Source organism: Podarcis erhardii (genome assembly GCF_964252035.2).
Source record: "Podarcis erhardii genome assembly, chromosome: 6".
NCBI classification, from domain to species: Eukaryota; Metazoa; Chordata; class Lepidosauria; order Squamata; family Lacertidae; genus Podarcis; species Podarcis erhardii.
In genome coordinates, this window is record NC_138510.1 from 74,133,504 (window position 1) to 74,154,305 (window position 20,802).

Consider the following 20,802-nt stretch of genomic DNA (forward strand, 5'->3'; position numbering starts at 1 on the left):
CAAAGAATCTTTAAAAAGATCAGTTTTTGGAGTGCTGTTAGGACTCCTTCACTCATGAGGTAAAGGTAAAGGGATCCCTGACCATTAGGTCCAGTTGTGACCGACTCTGGGGTTGCGGCGCTCATCTCGCTTTATTGGCCGAGGGAGCCGGCATACAGCTTCCAGGTCATGTGGCCAGCATGACTAAGCTGCTTCTGGCGAACCAGAGCAGCGCACAGAAACGCCGTTTACCTTCCCGCCGGAGTGTTACCTATTTATCTACTTGCACTTTGGCGTGCTTTCGAACTGCTAGATTGGCAGGAGCAGGGACCGAGCAACGGGAGCTCACCCTGTTGTGGGGATTTGAACTGCCGACCTTCTAATCAGCAAGTCCTAGGCTCTGTGGTTTAACCCACAGCACCACCCACGTCCCTCGCTCATACAGCTTTGCTTAATTTCCTTAGCGCCCGATGCAGGAATCCTGCAACTTAACCAAAGCCAACAGCCAAAACAGGCTAAGAAAGTGAAGCCGTCTCAGATGATGACCCCAACGCCGCAGCAAAATGCCCCAGAACTGTCACCGGTGACTCCGCTATCAAACGTAATGCCAGCTACTGAAATGGCAGCGAAAGGGGTAGGTTCTAAAAAGGTGGGTGTTTTCCTGGCCATCTAGTGCTATGGCTTTTGGTACAGAGCACAATATGGGTACCAAAATGAAAAGAGGGAAGCTGGAGATGTTTAAAAGAATGGAGTCTGACCCCATAGGAAGATGCTTAACACAACAACAGAGATGTTGGCCAGTGGTAAAAATATTGCACTTTGACGTGCTTTTGAACTGCTAGGTTGGCAGGAGCAGGGACTGAGCAACGGGAGCTCACCCCATCGCGGGGATTCAAACCGCCGACCTTCTGATCGGCAAGCCCTAGTCTCTGTGGTTTAACCCACAGCGCCACCCGCGTCCCAGTGGTAATTACCGCTAAATATGAACTAAGGCCTCTGAAATAATTCTAGATTTAAATGACTGGAAACAAGAGATTTAAAACTAAATTTTATTTTGTTTTTTACAATAAGTTTTGTTTTCAGTTACAATAATCCAGTGGTAGCTTAATTATAACAATGCCAAATTATAATGCAATTATTAATCCCAATCATTCAGATGCCAAATTATATAATTTAGGTGGCCTGAATTGTTTCTGCGTTCCAAAATCTTACTCATCTCAATTACAGTTCATTCAAAATAACAACCCCTTATACAAAAACTGCAGTATTAACGATATCCATTCAGCTTGACACATTAAATTATTTAGTTTATAAGTGTTGCATTCAAACGATATCCTTATTCCTCCTGTGTGTGACAATTATTCTATCTGTGGTGTTCTTCCTTGTCCTTGTGAAAGGTTATATCTTATTTTTTCCTAGCCGTTGTTGCTCTCCATCATGTCTTGGGCAGAGCTAATATCCCATTGTTGTTTCAGAAGTTCTCCATTACTCCTTCCCTGTGGTTCATTGTTTTACCACTTCAATGAAACTAAATTTTATGAAGGTGGTGTGGTTCTTGCTGCTACACAACCTATTATTGCCCGGTGCTAGTTCAGTATTGTTTTAGGATCTCTTTTCATTCATCCCAGTGGCTGGATTCTGGCTTTGCTCACATTATTTCAAGATGGCATAACCTAACTAGGATCCTAGACTATGATTCTACTGCCAACAAATGAATGGATTCTTCTCTGTGGCGCCTAAGAGGGCTCCTGTTGCATCACAGATGGTGGGTCTTGACAAATAACGAAAAATTTAGCAAACCCAGAAGGCAGTCCACAACAACAGCCTAACAACAGTGCAATGCTTGTTGCTGCACAATGGTGTGTGTGTGTGTGAGAGAGAGAGAGGTGACATACTGTAGGGCACAGATTAACTCATTTGAGGGGGCCAAACATAAAGTGCTTTAAGCTTCCAAAATCCTTTTCTTGATGTAGAAGGAGCTACAGGGCCTGTTAAACAAGGAGGGTGCTGTCCAATCTCAGGTGAGAAGGAGTTCCACAGGCCTGGACCCACTGCACTTGAACAGTGTTGGTTCACGGCAAAAAATAGGTATAAAAAGGAGAATTCCTGGTTGCCTAGTTTGGGGCAAGTACTCCTTGATGAGAGAACCCCAGCAGAAATTTTAAATCACAACAAAAATATGTAGCCAAATATGTTTTCTGTGAACCACCCTGAGACCTCTAGGTATAGGGCGGTATATAAACTCAATTAATAATAATAATAATAATAATAATAATAATAATAAAGCATGGAAATACAGTTTGTTAGGCCTTTAAAACAAGCCTTTCCAAGTGAGTTCCTCTTCCCCCGGCATAGGAAAAGACGACATGTTTAGTAAGTTAAAAACTGTTTAGTTACAAACACTTCAAAGGCCAGGTTTATGTGCTTTTCCATATCGGTCAAAAAGGTTGCACAGGCAGTAAAACTTAGTTTAGTTCCAAAGTGGTGAAAGTTCCTAAATTATTGGTATAGGAACTCGAGAGTGGCTTGTGAGAGCCATGTGGTCTGAGTTTGGAGCAACTAGCTCAGACCTCACATGTTGAGCTTCTCAGGTAGACTGATCAACAGGCGTGATTGCCCATTTCCTCTCAATGTAAGAGAAGTGGACATAGCTAAGCCTGGCAGGACAGCTTACTCTATGGTATTAACCCATTTGTGTACTAATTAGTCTGAAGCATGTTGGTTTATATGAAGGTAGTTATCCCGCAGAATGAGCTATAGGGGAGCTATAGGGGACCACAGACTCCCCCCAATATCTCAGTGATCAGTTTGGTGTGGTGAGTACACTAACCAAGGTGGGGTGAGAACCACCTCACCTGGGTACCATGCAACAATTAAATAATCAGTATGCATTTCCTGTATAAATGGTCTTCTGAAAGGGAAATAATCTATGGTGAAGTCTTTTTTTTTTTTTTTACCTCCCTCCTAACTTCCTAAAAGATACTAAATATATATCTTAGGTTGAGACCTGCCTATTTCACCCAAGTTCTTGGAAAGAATCCAAAAGGAATTGGCTGAAATAAATAAAAAAGTCCAGCATCATACTGGTCATAGTTGGATTTATAACTGCTTTATTTCAAAGGTTCATCAAACAAATGTGAATGTTGTAGTTCCTTTCCTTATTAAAGCCTGTGTTTCTGTATCAAAAAGGGTGTGAAAAGGAAAGCGGATACTACTACTGCCATCATCACAGCGAGCAGTGAATCCTCTCCATCTCCCAATGAACCCAAAATCATCAAGATCTCCTCTCCGGAAGAATGCGAAGAGTACCTCTCAAAAAGAGACTTGCCAGACTCCCAGCAGCCACTCGAACCCATGAAAAATGCCAAGCTAACAGAACCTATGAAATACTGTAACGAGATCATTAGAGAAATGTTCTCAAAGCATCATGCAGAGTATGCTTGGCCCTTTTATAAGCCAGTAGACGTTACAGCCTTGGGACTTGAAGACTATCATGATGTTATTAAGCACCCTATGGATCTTGAAACTATTAAAGTGAGTGGGGGGGCGCAGGGCATAGTGAGTTCATTTGGCAACTAGTCCTGCAAATTCTTCAGATTTTGAAATTTGTATTTTTGGATTTTTAAAGGGTTAAAAAGAAGGCAATCTCTAACAGCCACACAAGCTAGAGTATGGAACAACTGCAGGCTGGCTGTATTATATTTGCAGGGCAGGAGATGAAGTACTGGCAACCCCTATGCCAAACCTTTTCTCATGCTTTCCCCCTGCTGTACCAATTGACCCCTCAGCTGCCAACCTGGAGAAGTTAGAGAGTTGTATCCATACCCTAAGTGGTTCTTTGGTAACTAGTTATTGACTGGGCTTTGGGGGAAGCAGCCAAGATGAAACTGTCCAAGGTGGAAGAACCTTTGCACTGCGATTGCTCTTAATATCCGTCATGCATGCACTGTGTACTAGACACTGAGCAGAAGACTGGCATGACTCCTGCCAGAGGAGTCGATGTACCAGACTTGCATTGGGGAAGGAACATAGGATGATGCGAAGCTGCATTAGTCAGACTAGCTCAGTTTTGATCAGCAGCAGTTCTGAGATTGCGGACAGAGGTCTCTCCTAGCCCTACCTGGAGATTGAACCTGTGATGTTCTGCATGCAAAGCGAAGTGGTCCACCTCTGAGTGTACGATTGATGCTCATTTGTGGGAGGAAGAGCATCAGCAGGGGCTAGTAAGAGATGGACAGCTTTAAGAGAGAGCGGAGAAAGGCAGAAAGAGGGAACGATTTTGTTAAGCGTGATGAGCAGCAGAATGACCACCAAGGCAGAAACTGCATGTGCGTTTTCAGCATGTAGTGTAATAATAATAATAATAATAATCTGGCTGGGTTTCTCCAGCCACTCTGGGTGGCTCCCAACAGAATTAATGATAATAATAATAAAGTGATAAAACACCAGACATTAAAAACTTCCCAAAACATGGCTGCCTTCAGATATCTTCTAAAAGTCAGACAGTTGTTTATTTCTTTGACATCTGGTGGGAGGGCGTTCCACAGGGTGGGTGCCACTACTGAGAAGGCCCTCTGCCTGGTTCCCTGTCACCTCATTTCTTGCAGTGAGGGAACCGCCAGGAGGCCCTCGGAGCTGAACAATGGGGGTGGAGACGCTCCTTCAGGTATACTGTATGCTATAACGATCACTCTGGCAACTCTATTTCAGTTTAATATGCATTACCAAGCATATTTTTCCCACTTTCCGGAACCTTCTGCAGCTAGTGCAGGAGAAATCACTCTTCCCCCTATGCTGTGAACACATTTGTCCACAGGTGGCAAAAAAATGCAGCATAACCAAAATAATAAAATTTGTTGCCAACGATGTGTTTGTGATATCTGTATTACCATTTTAAAGTTTTGAGCTCTTCTCTAGAAGCATCATAAGATGTAAACGTGTATTGGTCCCTCTTTAAGTTGACTAAACAGTATATACTTAATAAGCCAAGTACTACTGTGGATGGCTGTTAGAACTTGAAATATCCTTACTTGGGCAGATATCTGGGGTTCAGGTCATAATCCCCCACATATTGAATTTATAGGATTAAAATAAATGGTGTCCGTAATTGGCATATGTTGGATATACATCCCAGAATCTGAATCTTGAGAAACCCTTCTGTTTTCCACAGAAAAAGATGGAGAATTGTGAGTACAAAGATACCCAAGAGTTTGCTGCTGATGTTAGGCTAATGTTTATGAACTGCTACAGATACAACTCTCCGGACCATGAAGTAGTAGCGATGGCAAGAAAACTCCAGGTGAGTGAATTATTGATACTAAAAAGCAGCGTTTCTGAAACTCCGCCGAGAACGCAGTTCAGTGCCTTTAAGCAACTGCTGTACCTTGTTCTGCAACGGCAGAACTGTTAAAACAACCCGAAACTTCATCATGGAGGTTTGTGAGACGGCTAACTTTCTTCTGTTAAGGACGTCTTCGAGATGCTGTTTGCCAAAATTCCAGATGAACCAGCTCCCTGCAGTCCTCTGCTCTACCCCACTGCAAGAAGCCCAGCGGCTCTTTCTAGTGGAAGCAGCAGCGATGCTGCCTCCGAGGATTCGGAGGATGAAAGAGCAAGACGCCTTGCAGTGCTCCAGGATCAAGTGAGTGGCAATGCACACATGCGACCTAGCGGAGGTGCGTGCTTGTGATTAGCAGAATGGATGAACCGCTCTATCACCTCTGTTTATTTCTCAGTGTCACAGAATAACCTGCCTAGTTCCTCACTGGCTGTAGCTGAACAAAGCAGTAAAAAAAGAGGCTAACAATATTCCTGATTGCGCCAAACAATTAATGTATGTTCAGGGAACCTGATAGCGGGGAAGTACAGGGACGCGGGTGGCGCTGTGGGTTAAACCACAGAGCCTAGGACTTGCCAATCAGAAGGTTGGCAGTTCGAATCCCCGCGATGGGGTGAGCTCCCGTTGCTTGGTCCCTGCTCCTGCCAACCTAGCAGTTTGAAAGCATGTCAAAGTGCAAGTAGATAAATAGGTACCACTCCAGCAGGAAGGCAAACGGCATTTCTGTGCGCTGCTCTGGTTCGCCAGAAGCGGCTTAGTCATGCTGTCCACATGACTTGGAAGCTGTACACAGGTCTCCCTCGGCCAGTAAAGCGAGATGAGCACCGCAACCCCAGAGTCAGCCACGACTGGACCTAATGGTCAGGGGTCCCTTTACCTTTACCTTTACAGTGCATGTTGCTTATTTGCTGCCTCATTTCTGGTAAGCTGCTTCACCCTTTCGGTGTGGTGGCGTTGCAGGACGGCAGAGGCCCCTCTAAGGCCCCGACGTGGGAATCTCTGGTTCAGCCTCCTCTCTGGATAGGTGGTGTGGGCATAAGCCCGCACTGCCCATCAGGAGCTGGATCCTAGCCTGCATTCAGGATTGGCAAATGGGAGTACTATTGTAAAACATCCGTGTGTATGTGTGTGTGGATGTTACACACACACACACACACACACACACACACACACACACAAAAATATGTTGCCATGAGGATTTTCATTGGAATTTCTTCCCGCTAAATAGTGCTATTCGCCACTCTGAGAGATACTATTGACAAAAACTCAGCCCCCCTTGCAGTTACTTCCGGGTTCATGTCAGACAGATAGAATCTGATATTTTCATTGTGCCGTGATGTAAGACTGCCCAGAAAACAGGATAGCACACTTTTGTGTAGCTGGTTGTGCAATGGACAGTAGAAAAGAATATATTCTTCTGTGTCCGGCACATCCAAAAAACATCAGCAATGTCTATCGTTTCTGGGGATGTTTAAATATCTGCACTTGACAAAAGCTGAGGGGGAAACATTCAGACGGGCTAACATGAAGGACTGGAATTATGAATTTTGAAATAGAAGGCTTTTTTTGTTTTGTTCTTACAAAAAGGCAAAACCCACGATTTCCCAGTTAACTTAAGATCCAGGACAAAGTGCCGCCTTTTGGGAATTCCCTCTGGACATCAATGCCACTCTAAAAATCACAGTACAGTGGTACCTTGGGTTACAGACGCTTCAGGTTACAGACTTCGCTAACCCAGAAATAGTACCTCGGGCTACTATTGCTTCAGGATGAGAACAGAAATCGTGCTCCGGCGGTGTGGCAGCAGCAGGAGGCCCCATTAGCTAAAGTGGTGCTTCAGGTTAAGAACAGTTTCAGGTTAAGTACAGACCTCCGGAACGCATTAAGTACTTAACCCGAGGTACCACTGTAGTGTCTGGGATAATCCGGACGTGTGGGAGTCCTGGCCATATGACGTTCAAAGAGTGTGATAGGCACCAGATCTGGTACAATACAGCAACCATGTGGATAATGAACCACACAGAGTCAAGCCCCATTGTGTCGATTTTAAATTAAGAATCTGCCATTACAGAAATTAAGATGGGGATGTTTCAATATCTGTAACACAGTTACATTAACACTCATCAGTCGCCTCTCAGTCTAAAAATTGGTTTAATCTAAATGTTATTTCCTTATGTGCGACTGCTAGTGTCTGACTGCTACAAAACAGCTTGCTTATTCCCCCATAAATGTAAACTGTAGAAAAGCAAAGCAAAAGATCAATCTTTTCTAGCTGCCTCTCTCTCTCTCTCTCTCTCTCTCTCTCTCTCTCTCTCTCTTTTAGTATAGAGTGGGGAATTCGTGATCTCTTTGATACGCTCCCTCTTTGTAGTAGGTTTCCTGCCGACTTTAAAAGATGCATGCAAATATTTTGTGTTTTAGTGCTCCCCCTCTTTCTCTTTTCTTTTAAATAGCTTAAGGCTGTTCACCAGCAGTTGCAAGCTTTGGCTAAAACAACCTTACCCAGACTGAAGAAGAGGAAGAAAGGGAAATCTAAGAGGGAGAAAAGAAAAAACAAAGTCAGGAAGAAGTCAGGCAGTCAAAAGAAGAGAAAGATGAAGAAGCTGAAGAAGAAAATGTCTTTGAACATGTAAGATTGCTTGTGGGTGTGAAATTGTACTTGAAGCTGTTGGCACCGTAGTTAACTCGTTTTTTATTTTCTCTCTTGCAGTCGTTCAAAGAAAATCAAGCACCAAGATGAGCCAGGACACAAGTCTGAGAACGAGGATAATGCCAAGCCTATGAGTTATGATGAAAAAAGGCAGTTAAGTTTGGACATAAATAAACTCCCAGGAGAGAAGCTTGGCAGAGTGGTTTATATTATTCAGTCGAGAGAACCTTCACTGAGACACTCAAATCCCGATGAAATGGAAATAGACTTTGAAACTCTAAAAGCATCGACTTTAAGGGAACTGGAGAAATACGTTATGGCTTGTTTGAGAAAAAGACCCAAGAAACATTACGGTGTGTCATGTAATGTACAGGAAAACGTTAGGAGAAACTTGTGTGTGTTTTTTTTTTCTAGAGAATTGCTTGGATTCTTGTTCCTGATATTTATTTGCACCCCGCCCCGTTTATTTTATGCAGCAAAAAAATCAAAGGAAGAGTCTGACTTTGAGAAGAAGCAAGAATTGGAAAGGAGGTTGCTGGATGTCAACGGGCAGCTCAACTCCACGAAGCAAAACACAAAACGTAGGTTGGAGCACGGAGGAGGCAGTTTAGAAATAATTGCTTGGAATTCTCTAAAGGGTGGAGATTCTGCAGCCCAATCGCACAGTTGTCGGAACTGGGAAAGGCCATAGCAGCGAGATAAACTATTGCACTATCTTGTCCGGCCAGCATTTGTTGTTGTTGTTGTTTAGTTGTGTCCGACTCTTTGTGACCCCATGGACCAGAGCACGCCAGGCACTCCTGTCTTCCACTGCCTCCCGCAGTTTGGTCAAACTCATGCTGGTAGCTTCGAGAACACTGTCCAACCATCTCGTCCTCTGTCATCCCCTTCTCCTTGTGCCCTCCATCTTTCCCAACATCAGGGTCTTTTCCAGGGAGTCTTCTTTTCTCAGAATCAGAGAGCCAGTGTGGTGTAGTGGTTAAGAGCGGTAGATTCGTAATCTGGTGAACTGGGTTCGCTTCCCCGCTCCTCCACATGCAGCTGCTGGGTGACCTTGGGCTAGTCACACTTCTCTGAAGTCTCTCAGCCCCACTCACCTCACAGAGTGTTTGTTGTGGGGGAGGAAGGGAAAGGAGAATGTTAGCCGCTTTGAGACTCCTTCGGGTAGTGATAAAGCAGGATATCAAATCCAAACTCTTCTTCTTCTTCTTCTCATGAGGTGGCCAAAGTATTGGAGCCTCAGCTTCAGGATCTGTCCTTCCAGTGAGCACTCAGGGCTGATTTCCTTAAGAATGGAGAGGTTTGCTCTTCTTGCAGTCCATGGGACTCTCAAGAGTCTCCTCCAGCACCATAATTCAAAAGCATCAATTCTCGCCGAAGAATTGATGCTTTTGAATTACAGGCATAGGAGTGTCAATTAAGCCTAAATCTCTTATTAGTGCCTTGAATGTTTCTGCTTTCACACACACACACACACACACACACACACACACACGTACTTCCCCAAGTCCCATGTTTTGTTCAGATCTTCTCCTTGTGTTACAGCAGAAAATAACACTGTATCAAAGACCATTGGAGGGCCAAGTCGGCTAAGTGAAAGCAGCAGCAGCAGCACCTCTTCTGACTCCGATAGCACCAGCAATGATTCCAGCTCCTCCAACGGAAGTGATTCTGAATCAGGTGCACTCATTTTCTTTTTTCCTCCTCCTTTTTATGAATAAGCTTCTTGAAACAATATGTCCAGTGAATCTTGCTCTGCTACTTAAACTGGGGGTGGGTCTAAACACAGGGGGAGGGGAAACACTATAAGTAAGTCAGAAATTAGATCGGAAAAATTTTCTATGGATAACCGTGTTTTAAAATTTCCTGCTATCTGTCGCCATCTGGTGTTGCATGTTTATAGCGCATTTAAATCGCTGTTTCTTTCTTAATATAGCTGAGTCCTGGAACTTCTTTCACGCCAGACTCTTAAATTGTTAACTGGGCAAGCTATGTTTGTGATGAAGTTCTCCTTGAAGAACTGCAAGAGAGAGGGCGAGCAGCAGCTTTTTTTCTGTGTGTTTGTGTTTGTGTAGTGTATGTGTATTTGCAACACACACCTACTGTCCCAATAAGAACAGGTTGCAAGAGGTGTTAACTAAGGCACTCGTGGGTTAGAAGGACCTGAGATAGAAATGGGAGGGAATGTTGTTGTTGTTGTTGTTAATTTATTATTTGTACCCTGCCCATCTGGCTGGGTTTCCCCAGCCACTCCGGGCAGCTTCCAACAAAGATTAAAAAATACATTAAAATGTCACACATTAAAAACTTCCCTGAACAGGGCTGCCTTCAGATGTCTTCTAAATGTCAGGAAGTTGTTTATCTCTTTGACATCTGACGGGAGGGCGTTCAACAGGGTGGGCGCCACTACCAAAAAGGCCCTCTGCCTGGTTCCCTGTAGCTTTGCTTCTCGCAGTGAGGGAACCGCCAGAAGGCCCTCAGCGCTGGACCTCAGCGTCCGGGCAGAACAATGGGGGTGGAGACGCTCCTTCGGGTATATTGAGCCAAGCCCATTTAGGGCTTTAAAGGTCAACACCAATGCTTTGAATTGTGCTCGGAAATGTACAGAATGACAGAGTGACAAAAGTGAAATGTATGTGATGCCAACATGCGTATCCACAGCCTGAAAGTCTAAATTTCTACGTCTTTTACAGAAATGTGCCTGCAGCAAAATGAAAATGGGCAAAAGGATTCATTTTGCAGAGAGCAGCTTAAGGTAAATTCCCCACCACCACCACCACCCCGGTGCTTATAAAATGTCCACAAGTCTTCACTTATTCTTTTTCTTCCCCTCTGACTGTTCTTTTGCACCTCTTCCTGACATGCTAGCACCTCTGAACGCGCTAATTGCATGCAGCAGCATCCTATGCATCCGTTTAGCTCTAAAGAGATGTCTGATCCTGCCTGAATCTTTTCCTCTCCCACAGTTGAGGACTACCCCCCCCCCAATCCTTCTTAGAGTCTGGTTTTCATAGCGATACCTTCTCTGAAATGCAGATTTTTATGTACAGTGTTGCCTTGGTTCTCAAACGTAATCCATTCCGGAAGTCCGTTCCAAAACCAAGACACGCTTTCCCATAGAAAGTAATGCAAAATGGATTAATCCGTTCCAGACTTTTAAAAACAAACCCCTAAAACAGTAATTTAACATGAATTTTACTATCTAATGAGACCATCGATCCATAAAATAATTAAAGCAACAAGCAAAGTACTGCAGTCACACAATCAGTAGCTGAACTGGGTTCCACCCAGTCACAAAAACAAGCAAAAAAAAAGAGCCACAAAAACACAAAATAAATAGCAAAAAGAGACAGACCTCAGCATAACACTCAAAACAAAAGTGTGGCACTCAAATCGGAAGTGTAAAACTCAAAACGGAGCATGTTTGGCTTCCCAAAAAAGTTCACAAGCAGGAACACTTACTTCCGGGTTTGCAGTGTTTGGGTTCCAAGTTGTTTGAGTACCAAAGCGTTTGAGAATCAAGGTATCACTATAACATATGAGGACATTTTCTAAGCTTCACTTTTGCACGAAAGAGGAATTCCAGGGCAGTATATGTAAAAAATAAAAATTGCATATTGACTATAATATTAAAACAAGACAAGATCAAAATGGCATAATAAAATTTGAAATAATCGATAAAAAAAACAATTGTGGGCTAAAACCATAAATATAAAAAGCCTCGGCAAGTAAAAGTCTTTAAGCCAACACAAAAAAAGGTCTTAGTTCTTTCAGGAGGGTTTTCCAAATCTGGGGCATCACTCCTGGAAAGGCTCTCTCTATCACAGATGCATAATGCACTTCTCCTACAGATGGAACCTCATTTGTGATGTGCTGGCAACTCCCCATTTACATGGGGACCATGTTCCCAGCCACCGCCAGGGCCAGCCCGATCCATCCCTCCCCTTTCAGGCACCAAAAATGGCAGGCATGTGCCAAACGTGCAAAAATGGGGAGTAGCCTGTACAGGACTCGGTCAGTGAGTAAGATGGTGTAAATTTTTGTTGTTGTTTAGTCGTTTAGTTGTGTCCAACTCTTCGTGACCCCCATGGACCAGAGCATGCCAGGCACTCCTGTCTTCCACTGCCTCCCACAGTTTGGTCAAACTCATGCTGGTAGCTTCAAGAACACTGTCCAACCATCTCGTCCTCTGTTGTCCCCTTCTCCTTGTGCCCTCAATTTTTCCCAACATCAGGGTCTTTTCCAGGGAGTCTTCTCTTCTCATGTAGTGGCCAAAGGATTGGAGCCTCAGCTTCACGATCTGTCCTTCCAGTGAGCTCTAAGGGCTAATTTCCTTAAGAATGGATAGGTTTGATCTTCTTGCAGTCCATGGGACTCTCAAGAGTCTCCTCCAGCACCATAATTCAAAAGCATCAATTCTTCGGCGATCAGCTTTCTTTATGGTCCAGCTCCCACTTCCATACATCACTACTGGGAAAACCATAGCTTTAACTATACGGACCTTTGTTGGTGTAAATAGCCCTGTTGAATTCTTCCCTAGATGCCTCTGCTATATCCAAGGATGTCCTGCGCTATTGTCCCTCAGATACGGAACACTTCGCCCACCAGCATGCAGTTTCAGAGATCCACGGAAACGAGGATCGCTCACCAGACGTTACAGCATACCCCTCTGAAACCACGAGAACAAAGCATTGTCTCTCCTCCAGGTAGGTCTTCTCAGAAAAGAGGGCTGTTCACAAAAGATGCTCCCCGGTGACTTTTGTAGGGCCGTGACTTGGCTTTCCGCACAAACATGTACTCCTTGGAGGAAGATTGACATATGCACATAGCTTTTAAGTGGTCCCTGTTCCCTTGTGGAATTCCGTGAGCGGTACCCTGTGTTTCGTTTCCTTTTGGGTGAGAGAGCATGGGAGACATGGCGAGGTGTTTTTTTTATAATATTTGCTTTATCTACAAGTTGGTTAGAAGCAGAGGCATGGATTTCAGTATAAGCAACAGTTGCCAGCTCAGAACCTACTTTTAAAAAATGTGTTGTGTGTTCTGGTAATACAAGTTTAAACAGGGCACACGTAACTTCAGAAGAAGCATCAGCTGCCGTTAAGGAAAACTTAAGATTTGTTTTGTGTCGAAGCCTGAATTTCTATCTAGAATTGGCCAGAGTGACAGGCCCATTCACAGTAATCAGATGGCAAATCTGCAAAGTAGATTTAGTGCTTCCCAGAAGGCCAGAACCTTTCAGTTGTACGTCACCCAACAAGCAGTCAGTCCCCTCTTCACAGTCTCATAAGTTTCAACCCAGGCTGCATGGACACCATCCTAAAAGTTTAGAGGAGATCAGTTTTGATTGTCACCCGTGGCTGTGTACATGCTCAAAGAAAAACTGTTTGCTATTTGTGGTGGGAGGCTGCGGCCCTGGCAAAGATCTGCGCTGGGTGACAATTTGTTATGGGATTAAATTTATGGTGTTCCTATTGTTAAACCACAGAGCCTAAGACTTGCAGAATCCCCACGATGGGGTGAGCTCCCGTTGCTCAGTTCCTGCTCCTGCCAACCCAGCAGTTCAAAAGCACGTCAAAGTGCAAGTAGATAAATAGGTACCACTCCGGCGGGAAGGTAAACGGCGTTTCCGTGCGCTGCTCTGGTTCGCCAGAAGCGGCTTAGTCATGCTGGCCACATGACCCGGAAGCTGTACGCCAGCTCCCTCGGCCAGTAAAGCGAGATGAGCACCGCAACCCCAGAGTCGGCCACGACTAGACCTAATTGTCAGGGGTCCCTTTACCTTTACCTTTATTGTTATGTACGGCAATACTCTTAAGAGCTTGGGGCCAGTTTACTTAAAGGATCATCTTACCCCAAATGTGTCCATTTGACCATTTCAATTTGTGGAACTGGTACTTTTCCAAGTGGCACTTCATGTTTGTTCAGCACTTGCAAGACATCCGTATTTTAGCACCTCTCAAACTCTCTGCCTATTAAGATTAGCTTTATTGTTTTTATTTTATTTTTTGCCTATTAAATCTGTTTTGTTTAGGCAAGCCTACCTCATATATAGTGGTGTTATATATTATTTGCTTTTAAAATGGCTATTTCCCCCCCCCTATATTTTTATATCATACATTATCTAGGGTTGCCATGCTTCCGGAATTTCCCAGACACAGCCAGGATTTGGCCATTGGAAACAGTGCCCGGGCAAAAATGGCTGTAGTTCATCTGGGGAAATCCGGATGTATGGCAACCCTGTCTGAAGTGTAGATTATGATGAATATCCTTTAAAAATAGCATTGAAACTCCGTTTACCTTCCCGCCGCAGCGGTACCTATTTATCTACTTGCACTTTGACGTGCTTTCAAACTGCTAGGTTGGCAGGAGATGGGACAGAGCAACGGGAGCTCACCCAGTCGCAGGGATTCGAATCGCAGACCTTATGATTGGCAAGCCCAAGAGGCTCAGTGGTTTAGACCACAGCGCCACCTGCGTCCCTGTAATACTAACCAGTAACAAAAGGCATGAGCCAATCTGTAGACTGGTCCACAGGCATCACCCTACAAAGTGCATTTTTAGAGTAAAGAGCCATCCCCAGTGGGATCCCGACTGAAATTACTTAAGTGTGTATGTGGTTTTCCTCCTCTGAATGCTTGAACCCTTATGTTTGTTCAGCTTGGATTGTTTGCGCATGGCTTCATTAATTGGGTGCTGTACTCTGAGGCAATGGCATTCTTCTGTTTTTATCTTCCCTCCTCTGCTTTTTGCAGGTATAATAGCTGTTGTTTCTCCACTGCACTGTACTCCAGTTCAGCAAGCCACTCAAAGTAGCTTGTTGCCAATGGCAGTCAACCCATCCATTATCCAGTCTCCCCACATGCACTCAAAGGTGAATATCGCTGACAAAATCGTTTTTAAAATTGCATTTAACTTTTAAAAAGCGCCTAATTATTTGATACTTCTGGTGGTTTGCCTTCACAGAACGTTATTAAAAAAGAATATTTTTTTGTCCCTTGTTGACATAGTTGGCAATATATTGGATCTGAAGGCTCCCTTCCTTCAGCAGAAGGAGCTTCTTCTGATAGGAGAAGGGGACTTTTGGACCCAACCCAAGGGTTCCAATTCCACCTGGTATTCAATATACAGTTGTACCTTGGATCCCAAACACCTTGCGACTCAAACGTTTTGGCTCTCGAATCCCCCAACCCAGAAGTGAGTGTTCCTGTTTGCGAACATTCTTTGGAACCCGAACATCCGACGGGGCTTCCGTAGCTTCCGATTGGCTGCAGAAGCTTCCTGTTTCCTGCATCCAATCGGAAGCTGCGCCTTGGTTTCAGAATGTTTTGGAAGTCAAACAGACTTCCAGAACTGATTCCGTTCGACTGTATACAGTTGTTAAATTTGAAATAGCTAAGGGAATGTATTGGGATCTAATAAATTTGGACATTATTATTTTTTGTTTTTTGTTTTTGTTTAGAGAATATGAGCTCTCCCAAACAGATTTTTGGGTGAAGAATTTTGGGTGAAGAAGCCACTGAAAATTAAAGACCTGGTTTTTGCAGAAATAGCTTTATGGAGAGCCATGTAGCCGCTTCAGCCTTTTTGACCTTTTTCTTCCACAATGGTGGCTGTTTCTCCAGTACTGAAGGGAAAACATCGTGTGAGAAGCAGGGGGAACTACAAAATGGCGCATGCTGCCCTCCATCTGCAAGAGAACAAAATCCCCGTGGGGTGAGGGAGATGGATGGCTGACACCTCTCATGGAATATTTATCTAAAAGACCTTGAATCTTCCTGCAGGTATCTTGTTCTTCCTCTTCGAATAGCCTGCCAGGCAGTAGCAAAGAAAACGGGAAGACATCACTGCATCAGGCACAGACATCTGCTGTCCATACACAAGCCTCTTTGGGAACTGCTGGCTCGAAACCAATTAATCAGGAACAAAGTATGTATTCTGGTCAAGCAAATACAAACGTGACTGGGATGTAGACTTCAGAATAAATGTTTGTGGGTGTTCCCAGTCCAGATAAAGTGGTACAAAGCGGTACAGTGGTACCTTGGGTTACATACGCTTCAGGTTACATACGCTTCAGACTCCGCTAACCCAGAAATATTACCTTGGGTTAAGAACTTTGCTTCAGGATGAGAACAGAAATCATGCTCCGGCGGCGCGGCAGCAGCAGGAGGCCCCATTAACTAAAGTGGTGCTTCAGGTTAAGAACGGTTTCAGGTTAAGAACGGACCTCCAGAACGAATTAAGTACTTAACCCGAGGTACCACTGTACTCTGTTTTGTTGGTTTATCTAAATGCTGTGCCACACTGGCAATTGGATAAACAGATGGCCTTGCGGGACTCGCATATGTCAGGGGACTATTTAAAGGGCGACACAGGCTGTCATCCAGATCTGCTTGAAACAGTTTTGCCGCTGTTTCAGTGAGATGTGGATTATGCAAAGAGGCCAACTGCATGAAAATATGTCCTAAAAGCAAGTGATCACCGTGTGGATTTAATCTGATTGCTATTTAATCCGATTGCTAATATTAACTAATCTTTCAATTTCCAAAGTAGTAGGAAATTCTGGGTGATGCAATGCAATGAAGTGCGTTGCGGGTAACTTCTGTAATGTAAAATTCAGCGGAGGGGAAATTCTGTGGATTTCATTGTGAAATATTCAGGCTTTGCGATATACACACCATTCTAATGTTGTCTGAAGGGTTCCGAAGCACTTCCACCTGGAGCTAGATTGGGTGGCTCCTGTGGACCATTCAGACTGCTGCATTCTGGACCCTATTGTTCTAGAACCAATCAGACTGCTGCATTCTGAATCCTATTGTTCTAGGACCAATCAGACTGCTGCCTTTTGGATCCTATTCAACTCAGTACATAACAGTACAGATACCAGATCTGCTCTCTTAGCGTCAATGCAGGTCAGAATCAATGAAAGCAGAATCTTGTATGGCTGGTGGGGTGTTTTTTTTTTTTAGATAGTTTACTTCCCTGGTTTAGTGCCGTATCCTAGGGGAAGCTGTTCTCTGGAAAAAGCAAAATCACAGTACAGTCTGATATATATTTGCAGCAGCTGACATCACTGACACATACAAGTTGCAAACCTTTGCACAATGAGAGGTGCAAGTGTGACTAAGTTGGGCATCTTTTTGTGCCGTGTACCTTATTCACAGCTTCCTCCTCACAGGCAGCATTTTGCAGGAGACTCAAGAGGAACAGAGGAAAACATAATGTGATTCAGCTCACCCTGTTTTATAGCAATTTAAATTATAGCAAAATAAAAAAATTCCTTCCAGTAGCACCTTAAAGACCAACTGAGTTAGTTCTAGGTATGAGCTTTCGTGTGCATGCAGAAGTGTGCATGCACACGAAAGCTCATACCTAGAACTAACTCAGTTGGTCTTTAAGGTGCTACTGGAAGGAATTTTTTTATTTTGTTTTGACCATGGCAGACCAACACGGCTACCTATCTGTAACTTAAATTATAGCAATTATTTATAGTCTTAAATAAATGCTTTAAATGATTAATCATGGTGAGATTTTTATTTGCTCTCAAGTTATGTATGCCCTCTGTATTTGATGGTTTGTTTCCAGTGAAGCCATTGAACAAGCTAATGCCGCCTCCCTAAATCTGCTCTGGGATTTTATGTAGTGGCTTACTCGCCTTTGATAGAGCCCTCTCTTCCCCAACATTTTTCGCATTTTAAATCTTAAAACAAAAGCTTCCAGCAGCGCTCAGAAGCCTATCTACCAATCCTCTTGCCCTCCATATACTAATTCCTTCAACATATCCAACACCATTGAGTTAAAGTGTACTAGAATTGAAGTGGAATTGAATCTGTTAGGGCTTATCCGCATTTACCTTTCCCCTTGCTGTTTCCAGGCACAGGCCTGCGCTTAAATACTCTGTGTCCAAGCGTTGTTGTTGTTTTTGCCCTAGAGCAGATGTAAATTAGGGTTTTCCTCTGATTGCCATTGGCTTTGATTGAGCTTTAAAAAGCTGGTTTTTGCAAGGTTTTCGTGTCCGTGTCACAAGGGCAGGCCCTTTATTTATATAGTTATTTATTTGTATTGGCATTGCGAGAGATTGGAGGATTCAGAGCTTGGCTGGTTGCAATTTGGCTGTTTGCGGAGTGGTTTGTTTGTATGCATGAGGGGGGTGTTGTTGGGTCAGATTAGCCGTATTGATTTGTATACTTTTCCTTGTTTCTTTGTTTGTTTTATAACACACACACACACACAAAAAAATCTTTAATAAAAACGTAATTTAAAATAAATAAAGAGCCAACTTTTTGAGGGAAAAGCTCCAAAGCAAAGAAACACAACAGCAACATGCTCAGACACGGACCCTTTAAGTGTGGACCGTGCCTGGAAAAGCTGGAGGAAATGTATGTGTGGATAAGGCCTTAGTGAATTATACTACTGGCAATATTTGTTCTCATCGCCCAGTTCAGTTCTTGGCCATTTGAAGCTCCCTTTTACCTATGGGAGTCAGTAACTCACATTCATCAACATAACACAGAATTTAGTTTTTGGCATACGGTGAGAGAAGTCTTATTTTCCTGATGCCTCTTGATTTCTGCCAGTGTGAAACCCGCCTATGGCTACAGCACTTCACCAACGGGTCACCGGGAGACAGGCAGAAACCATGCGCAAATGGTTCTAACAACCATCATGTATTGCAGTGGTTGGTTATGGGGAGAGAACAGGGCCACATAATGTTTTGCTTACAATCCTGAACAGTGGTACCTCGGGTTACATATGCTTCAGGTTACATACGCTTCAGGTTACAGACTCCGCTAACCCAGAAATATTATCTCGGGTTAAGAACTTTGCTTCAGGATGAGAACAGAAATCGTGCTCTGGCAGCGTGGCAGCAGCGGGAGGCCCCATTAGCTAAAGTGGTGCTTCAGGTTAAGGACAGTTTCAGGTTAAGAACGGACCTCCGGAATGAATTAAGTACTTAACCCGAGGTACCACTGTAGTAACTCCAGTCCTGAACTACACCTTAATTCAGAGGTTTTCAACCTTTTTGAGTCCATGGCTCCCTTGACCAGCTCCATTCTTTCTGCGGCACCCCTGTGGGGCTCAGCAGCCCAGTTATGTCACCCCTTGCCTGCAGAGCCGGCAGCCCCTCACCCCTTTTCGAACACCATCCCTTGTGAAGTGTTGCTCTCCTCTCCCCTCTCACTGGGAGTCCTCTGGGCAGCGCCAGAGACACCACTCGCTTGCGGAGCTTGTAGCTAAGGTTGTTGCAACAAACAGCCTTTGGGAGGCAGAGACGCAAGAGGGCATCAGAGGAGGGAGGGAAGGAAAGAGGGACAGAGGCCAATGTTGCCTGCAGCACCCCTGACCATCATTCAAGGCACACTGGTTGAAAACCCTCTGCCTTAATTTATCAAATGGTTGCTCTGAAAACTTTGAGGAATAGGGAGGAATATAACTTTCTGAGGATGTTTGTGACACGTGCGCATGCAGCTTCTTTTACTGAGGACTTTCCATTGGCAGCATAGAGACTCTTGCGTGCGTATAATCGGTCGAAAGTGAATTGTGAGCTTTATGCCATCCGTAGGTTTTTTGGGCTGACCTATTTGTTTGGAGAAAGTGGAAGCCGGCTGCCTGGGGAGTTTTATTCCAAATGCAAGGTTACTTAGTAACAGGCTCTTCTCCCTTGGGGAACCTGAGAAAGCGCATCGCAGGGAGGCAGAATGGTCCCTGTTAGGATGGGAGGGAGGGAGAAAACGAGTAATGGGGAATGTGCATCTTCTACACACACTCGAGAAGGCATCCGAAAATAGACAGCTGCAGCCACACGGGGAGTTCTTGCCCTTCTGCTTACTTGGAAATCGCGCAAAGTAAACAAGGGACAAATAAAACCGTTTCAAGGCTGAGGAGTGGAAACATAGCCTGCGATTCAAATGGACAGAAGCTAAGTTAGAAGCCCTCTGCTTTATTTTCTCCTCTGACAGCAAGAAATTTGGTGGAGGTGTTCTCCGCCCCCTTGAAACTCGCTGCCTTGTCACTCACAGCTTCTGTTTACATTCCAGAATTGAAGACGGGTTTGCCAGATGGTCCATGTGGGCAACGTATGACTGATTCTGCACATGCCGCTGTTGCAGCCAGCTGCTCCGATAACAGCGAGGGCAAAAAAAGGAGAGATGCTAAACCTCAGATTCCTCTAGCAAAGGTAATAATTTGCTGCCTTGTAAGATAACAGCGAAAAGCAGAGGCTGATTTGTGTTGCCAACGAAAGTCAGCCTATGTAGATAGCAGGGGGTGAGAATGGCACCTTTGTCATCAGGCTTTGAATGGGCTTCTAGTGACTATCCCATAAAAGCGCTTACCCCAAAGGGTGCCAGCAATCTTGAGTGCGTGGCTGACCCAGTCACACCACCCGGTGCCCCATGCTCATAGTTGACAAAGCAATTTGATCTGCTTTTTGATATGTCCAAGAGGACATCTAATAAACACGTCCCTTAGAATGGATTTGTGTTAGCAATTTCGCCTCCCTCCCCAAAAAAGAAAACCCACTGGCTAAATATTCAACCCGAGATGGGCATTTAGCTGAACTGCAGGATATGGCAAAGGGATCCTGCGATTAGTGGATTCCACAGCCACCATTCATTGGACAGCTGTCAAAATATATCTTGTCCAAAGTGTTACATAATTTTCATGTGATCTGCAGAGAATTCTTGCCTCCCCGGTCAAAAACAGCTTTTGCGTGAGTCGAAGGTTGCTTTGACACTAGGGATTTTGACCCCGCTGAGACGTTCCTTTGACACAATCAGCTGGGAACGGAACGGAATTAAAACAGTGGTTCTAAGTGACATTTCATATAGTCCCATTA

General features: G+C 44.3%; 1 protein-coding gene across 12 annotated transcripts in view; it reads left to right on the forward strand.

Annotated features, from left to right (window-relative positions):
* BRDT (bromodomain testis associated) overlaps positions 1-20,802 on the forward strand; it is a 63,658-nt gene that overhangs the window by 38,766 nt on the left and 4,090 nt on the right. For 8 of the 12 annotated variants that reach the window (XM_081865770.1, XM_081865779.1, XM_081865778.1 and 5 more), the window contains 13 exons: positions 444-628; positions 3,169-3,513; positions 5,150-5,278; positions 5,447-5,620; positions 7,771-7,946; positions 8,028-8,320; positions 8,444-8,548; positions 9,513-9,647; positions 10,661-10,722; positions 12,508-12,673; positions 14,720-14,838; positions 15,749-15,893; positions 20,003-20,142. In XM_081865770.1, coding sequence (XP_081721896.1) covers positions 444-628; positions 3,169-3,513; positions 5,150-5,278; positions 5,447-5,620; positions 7,771-7,946; positions 8,028-8,320; positions 8,444-8,548; positions 9,513-9,647; positions 10,661-10,722; positions 12,508-12,673; positions 14,720-14,838; positions 15,749-15,893; positions 20,003-20,142 — 2,174 coding nt within the window. The remainder of the gene's footprint in view (positions 1-443; positions 629-3,168; positions 3,514-5,149; positions 5,279-5,446; positions 5,621-7,770; positions 7,947-8,027; positions 8,321-8,443; positions 8,549-9,512; positions 9,648-10,660; positions 10,723-12,507; positions 12,674-14,719; positions 14,839-15,748; positions 15,894-20,002; positions 20,143-20,802) is intronic. The other 4 variants (XM_081865776.1, XM_081865774.1, XM_081865775.1 and 1 more) reach the window with 4 other exon arrangements.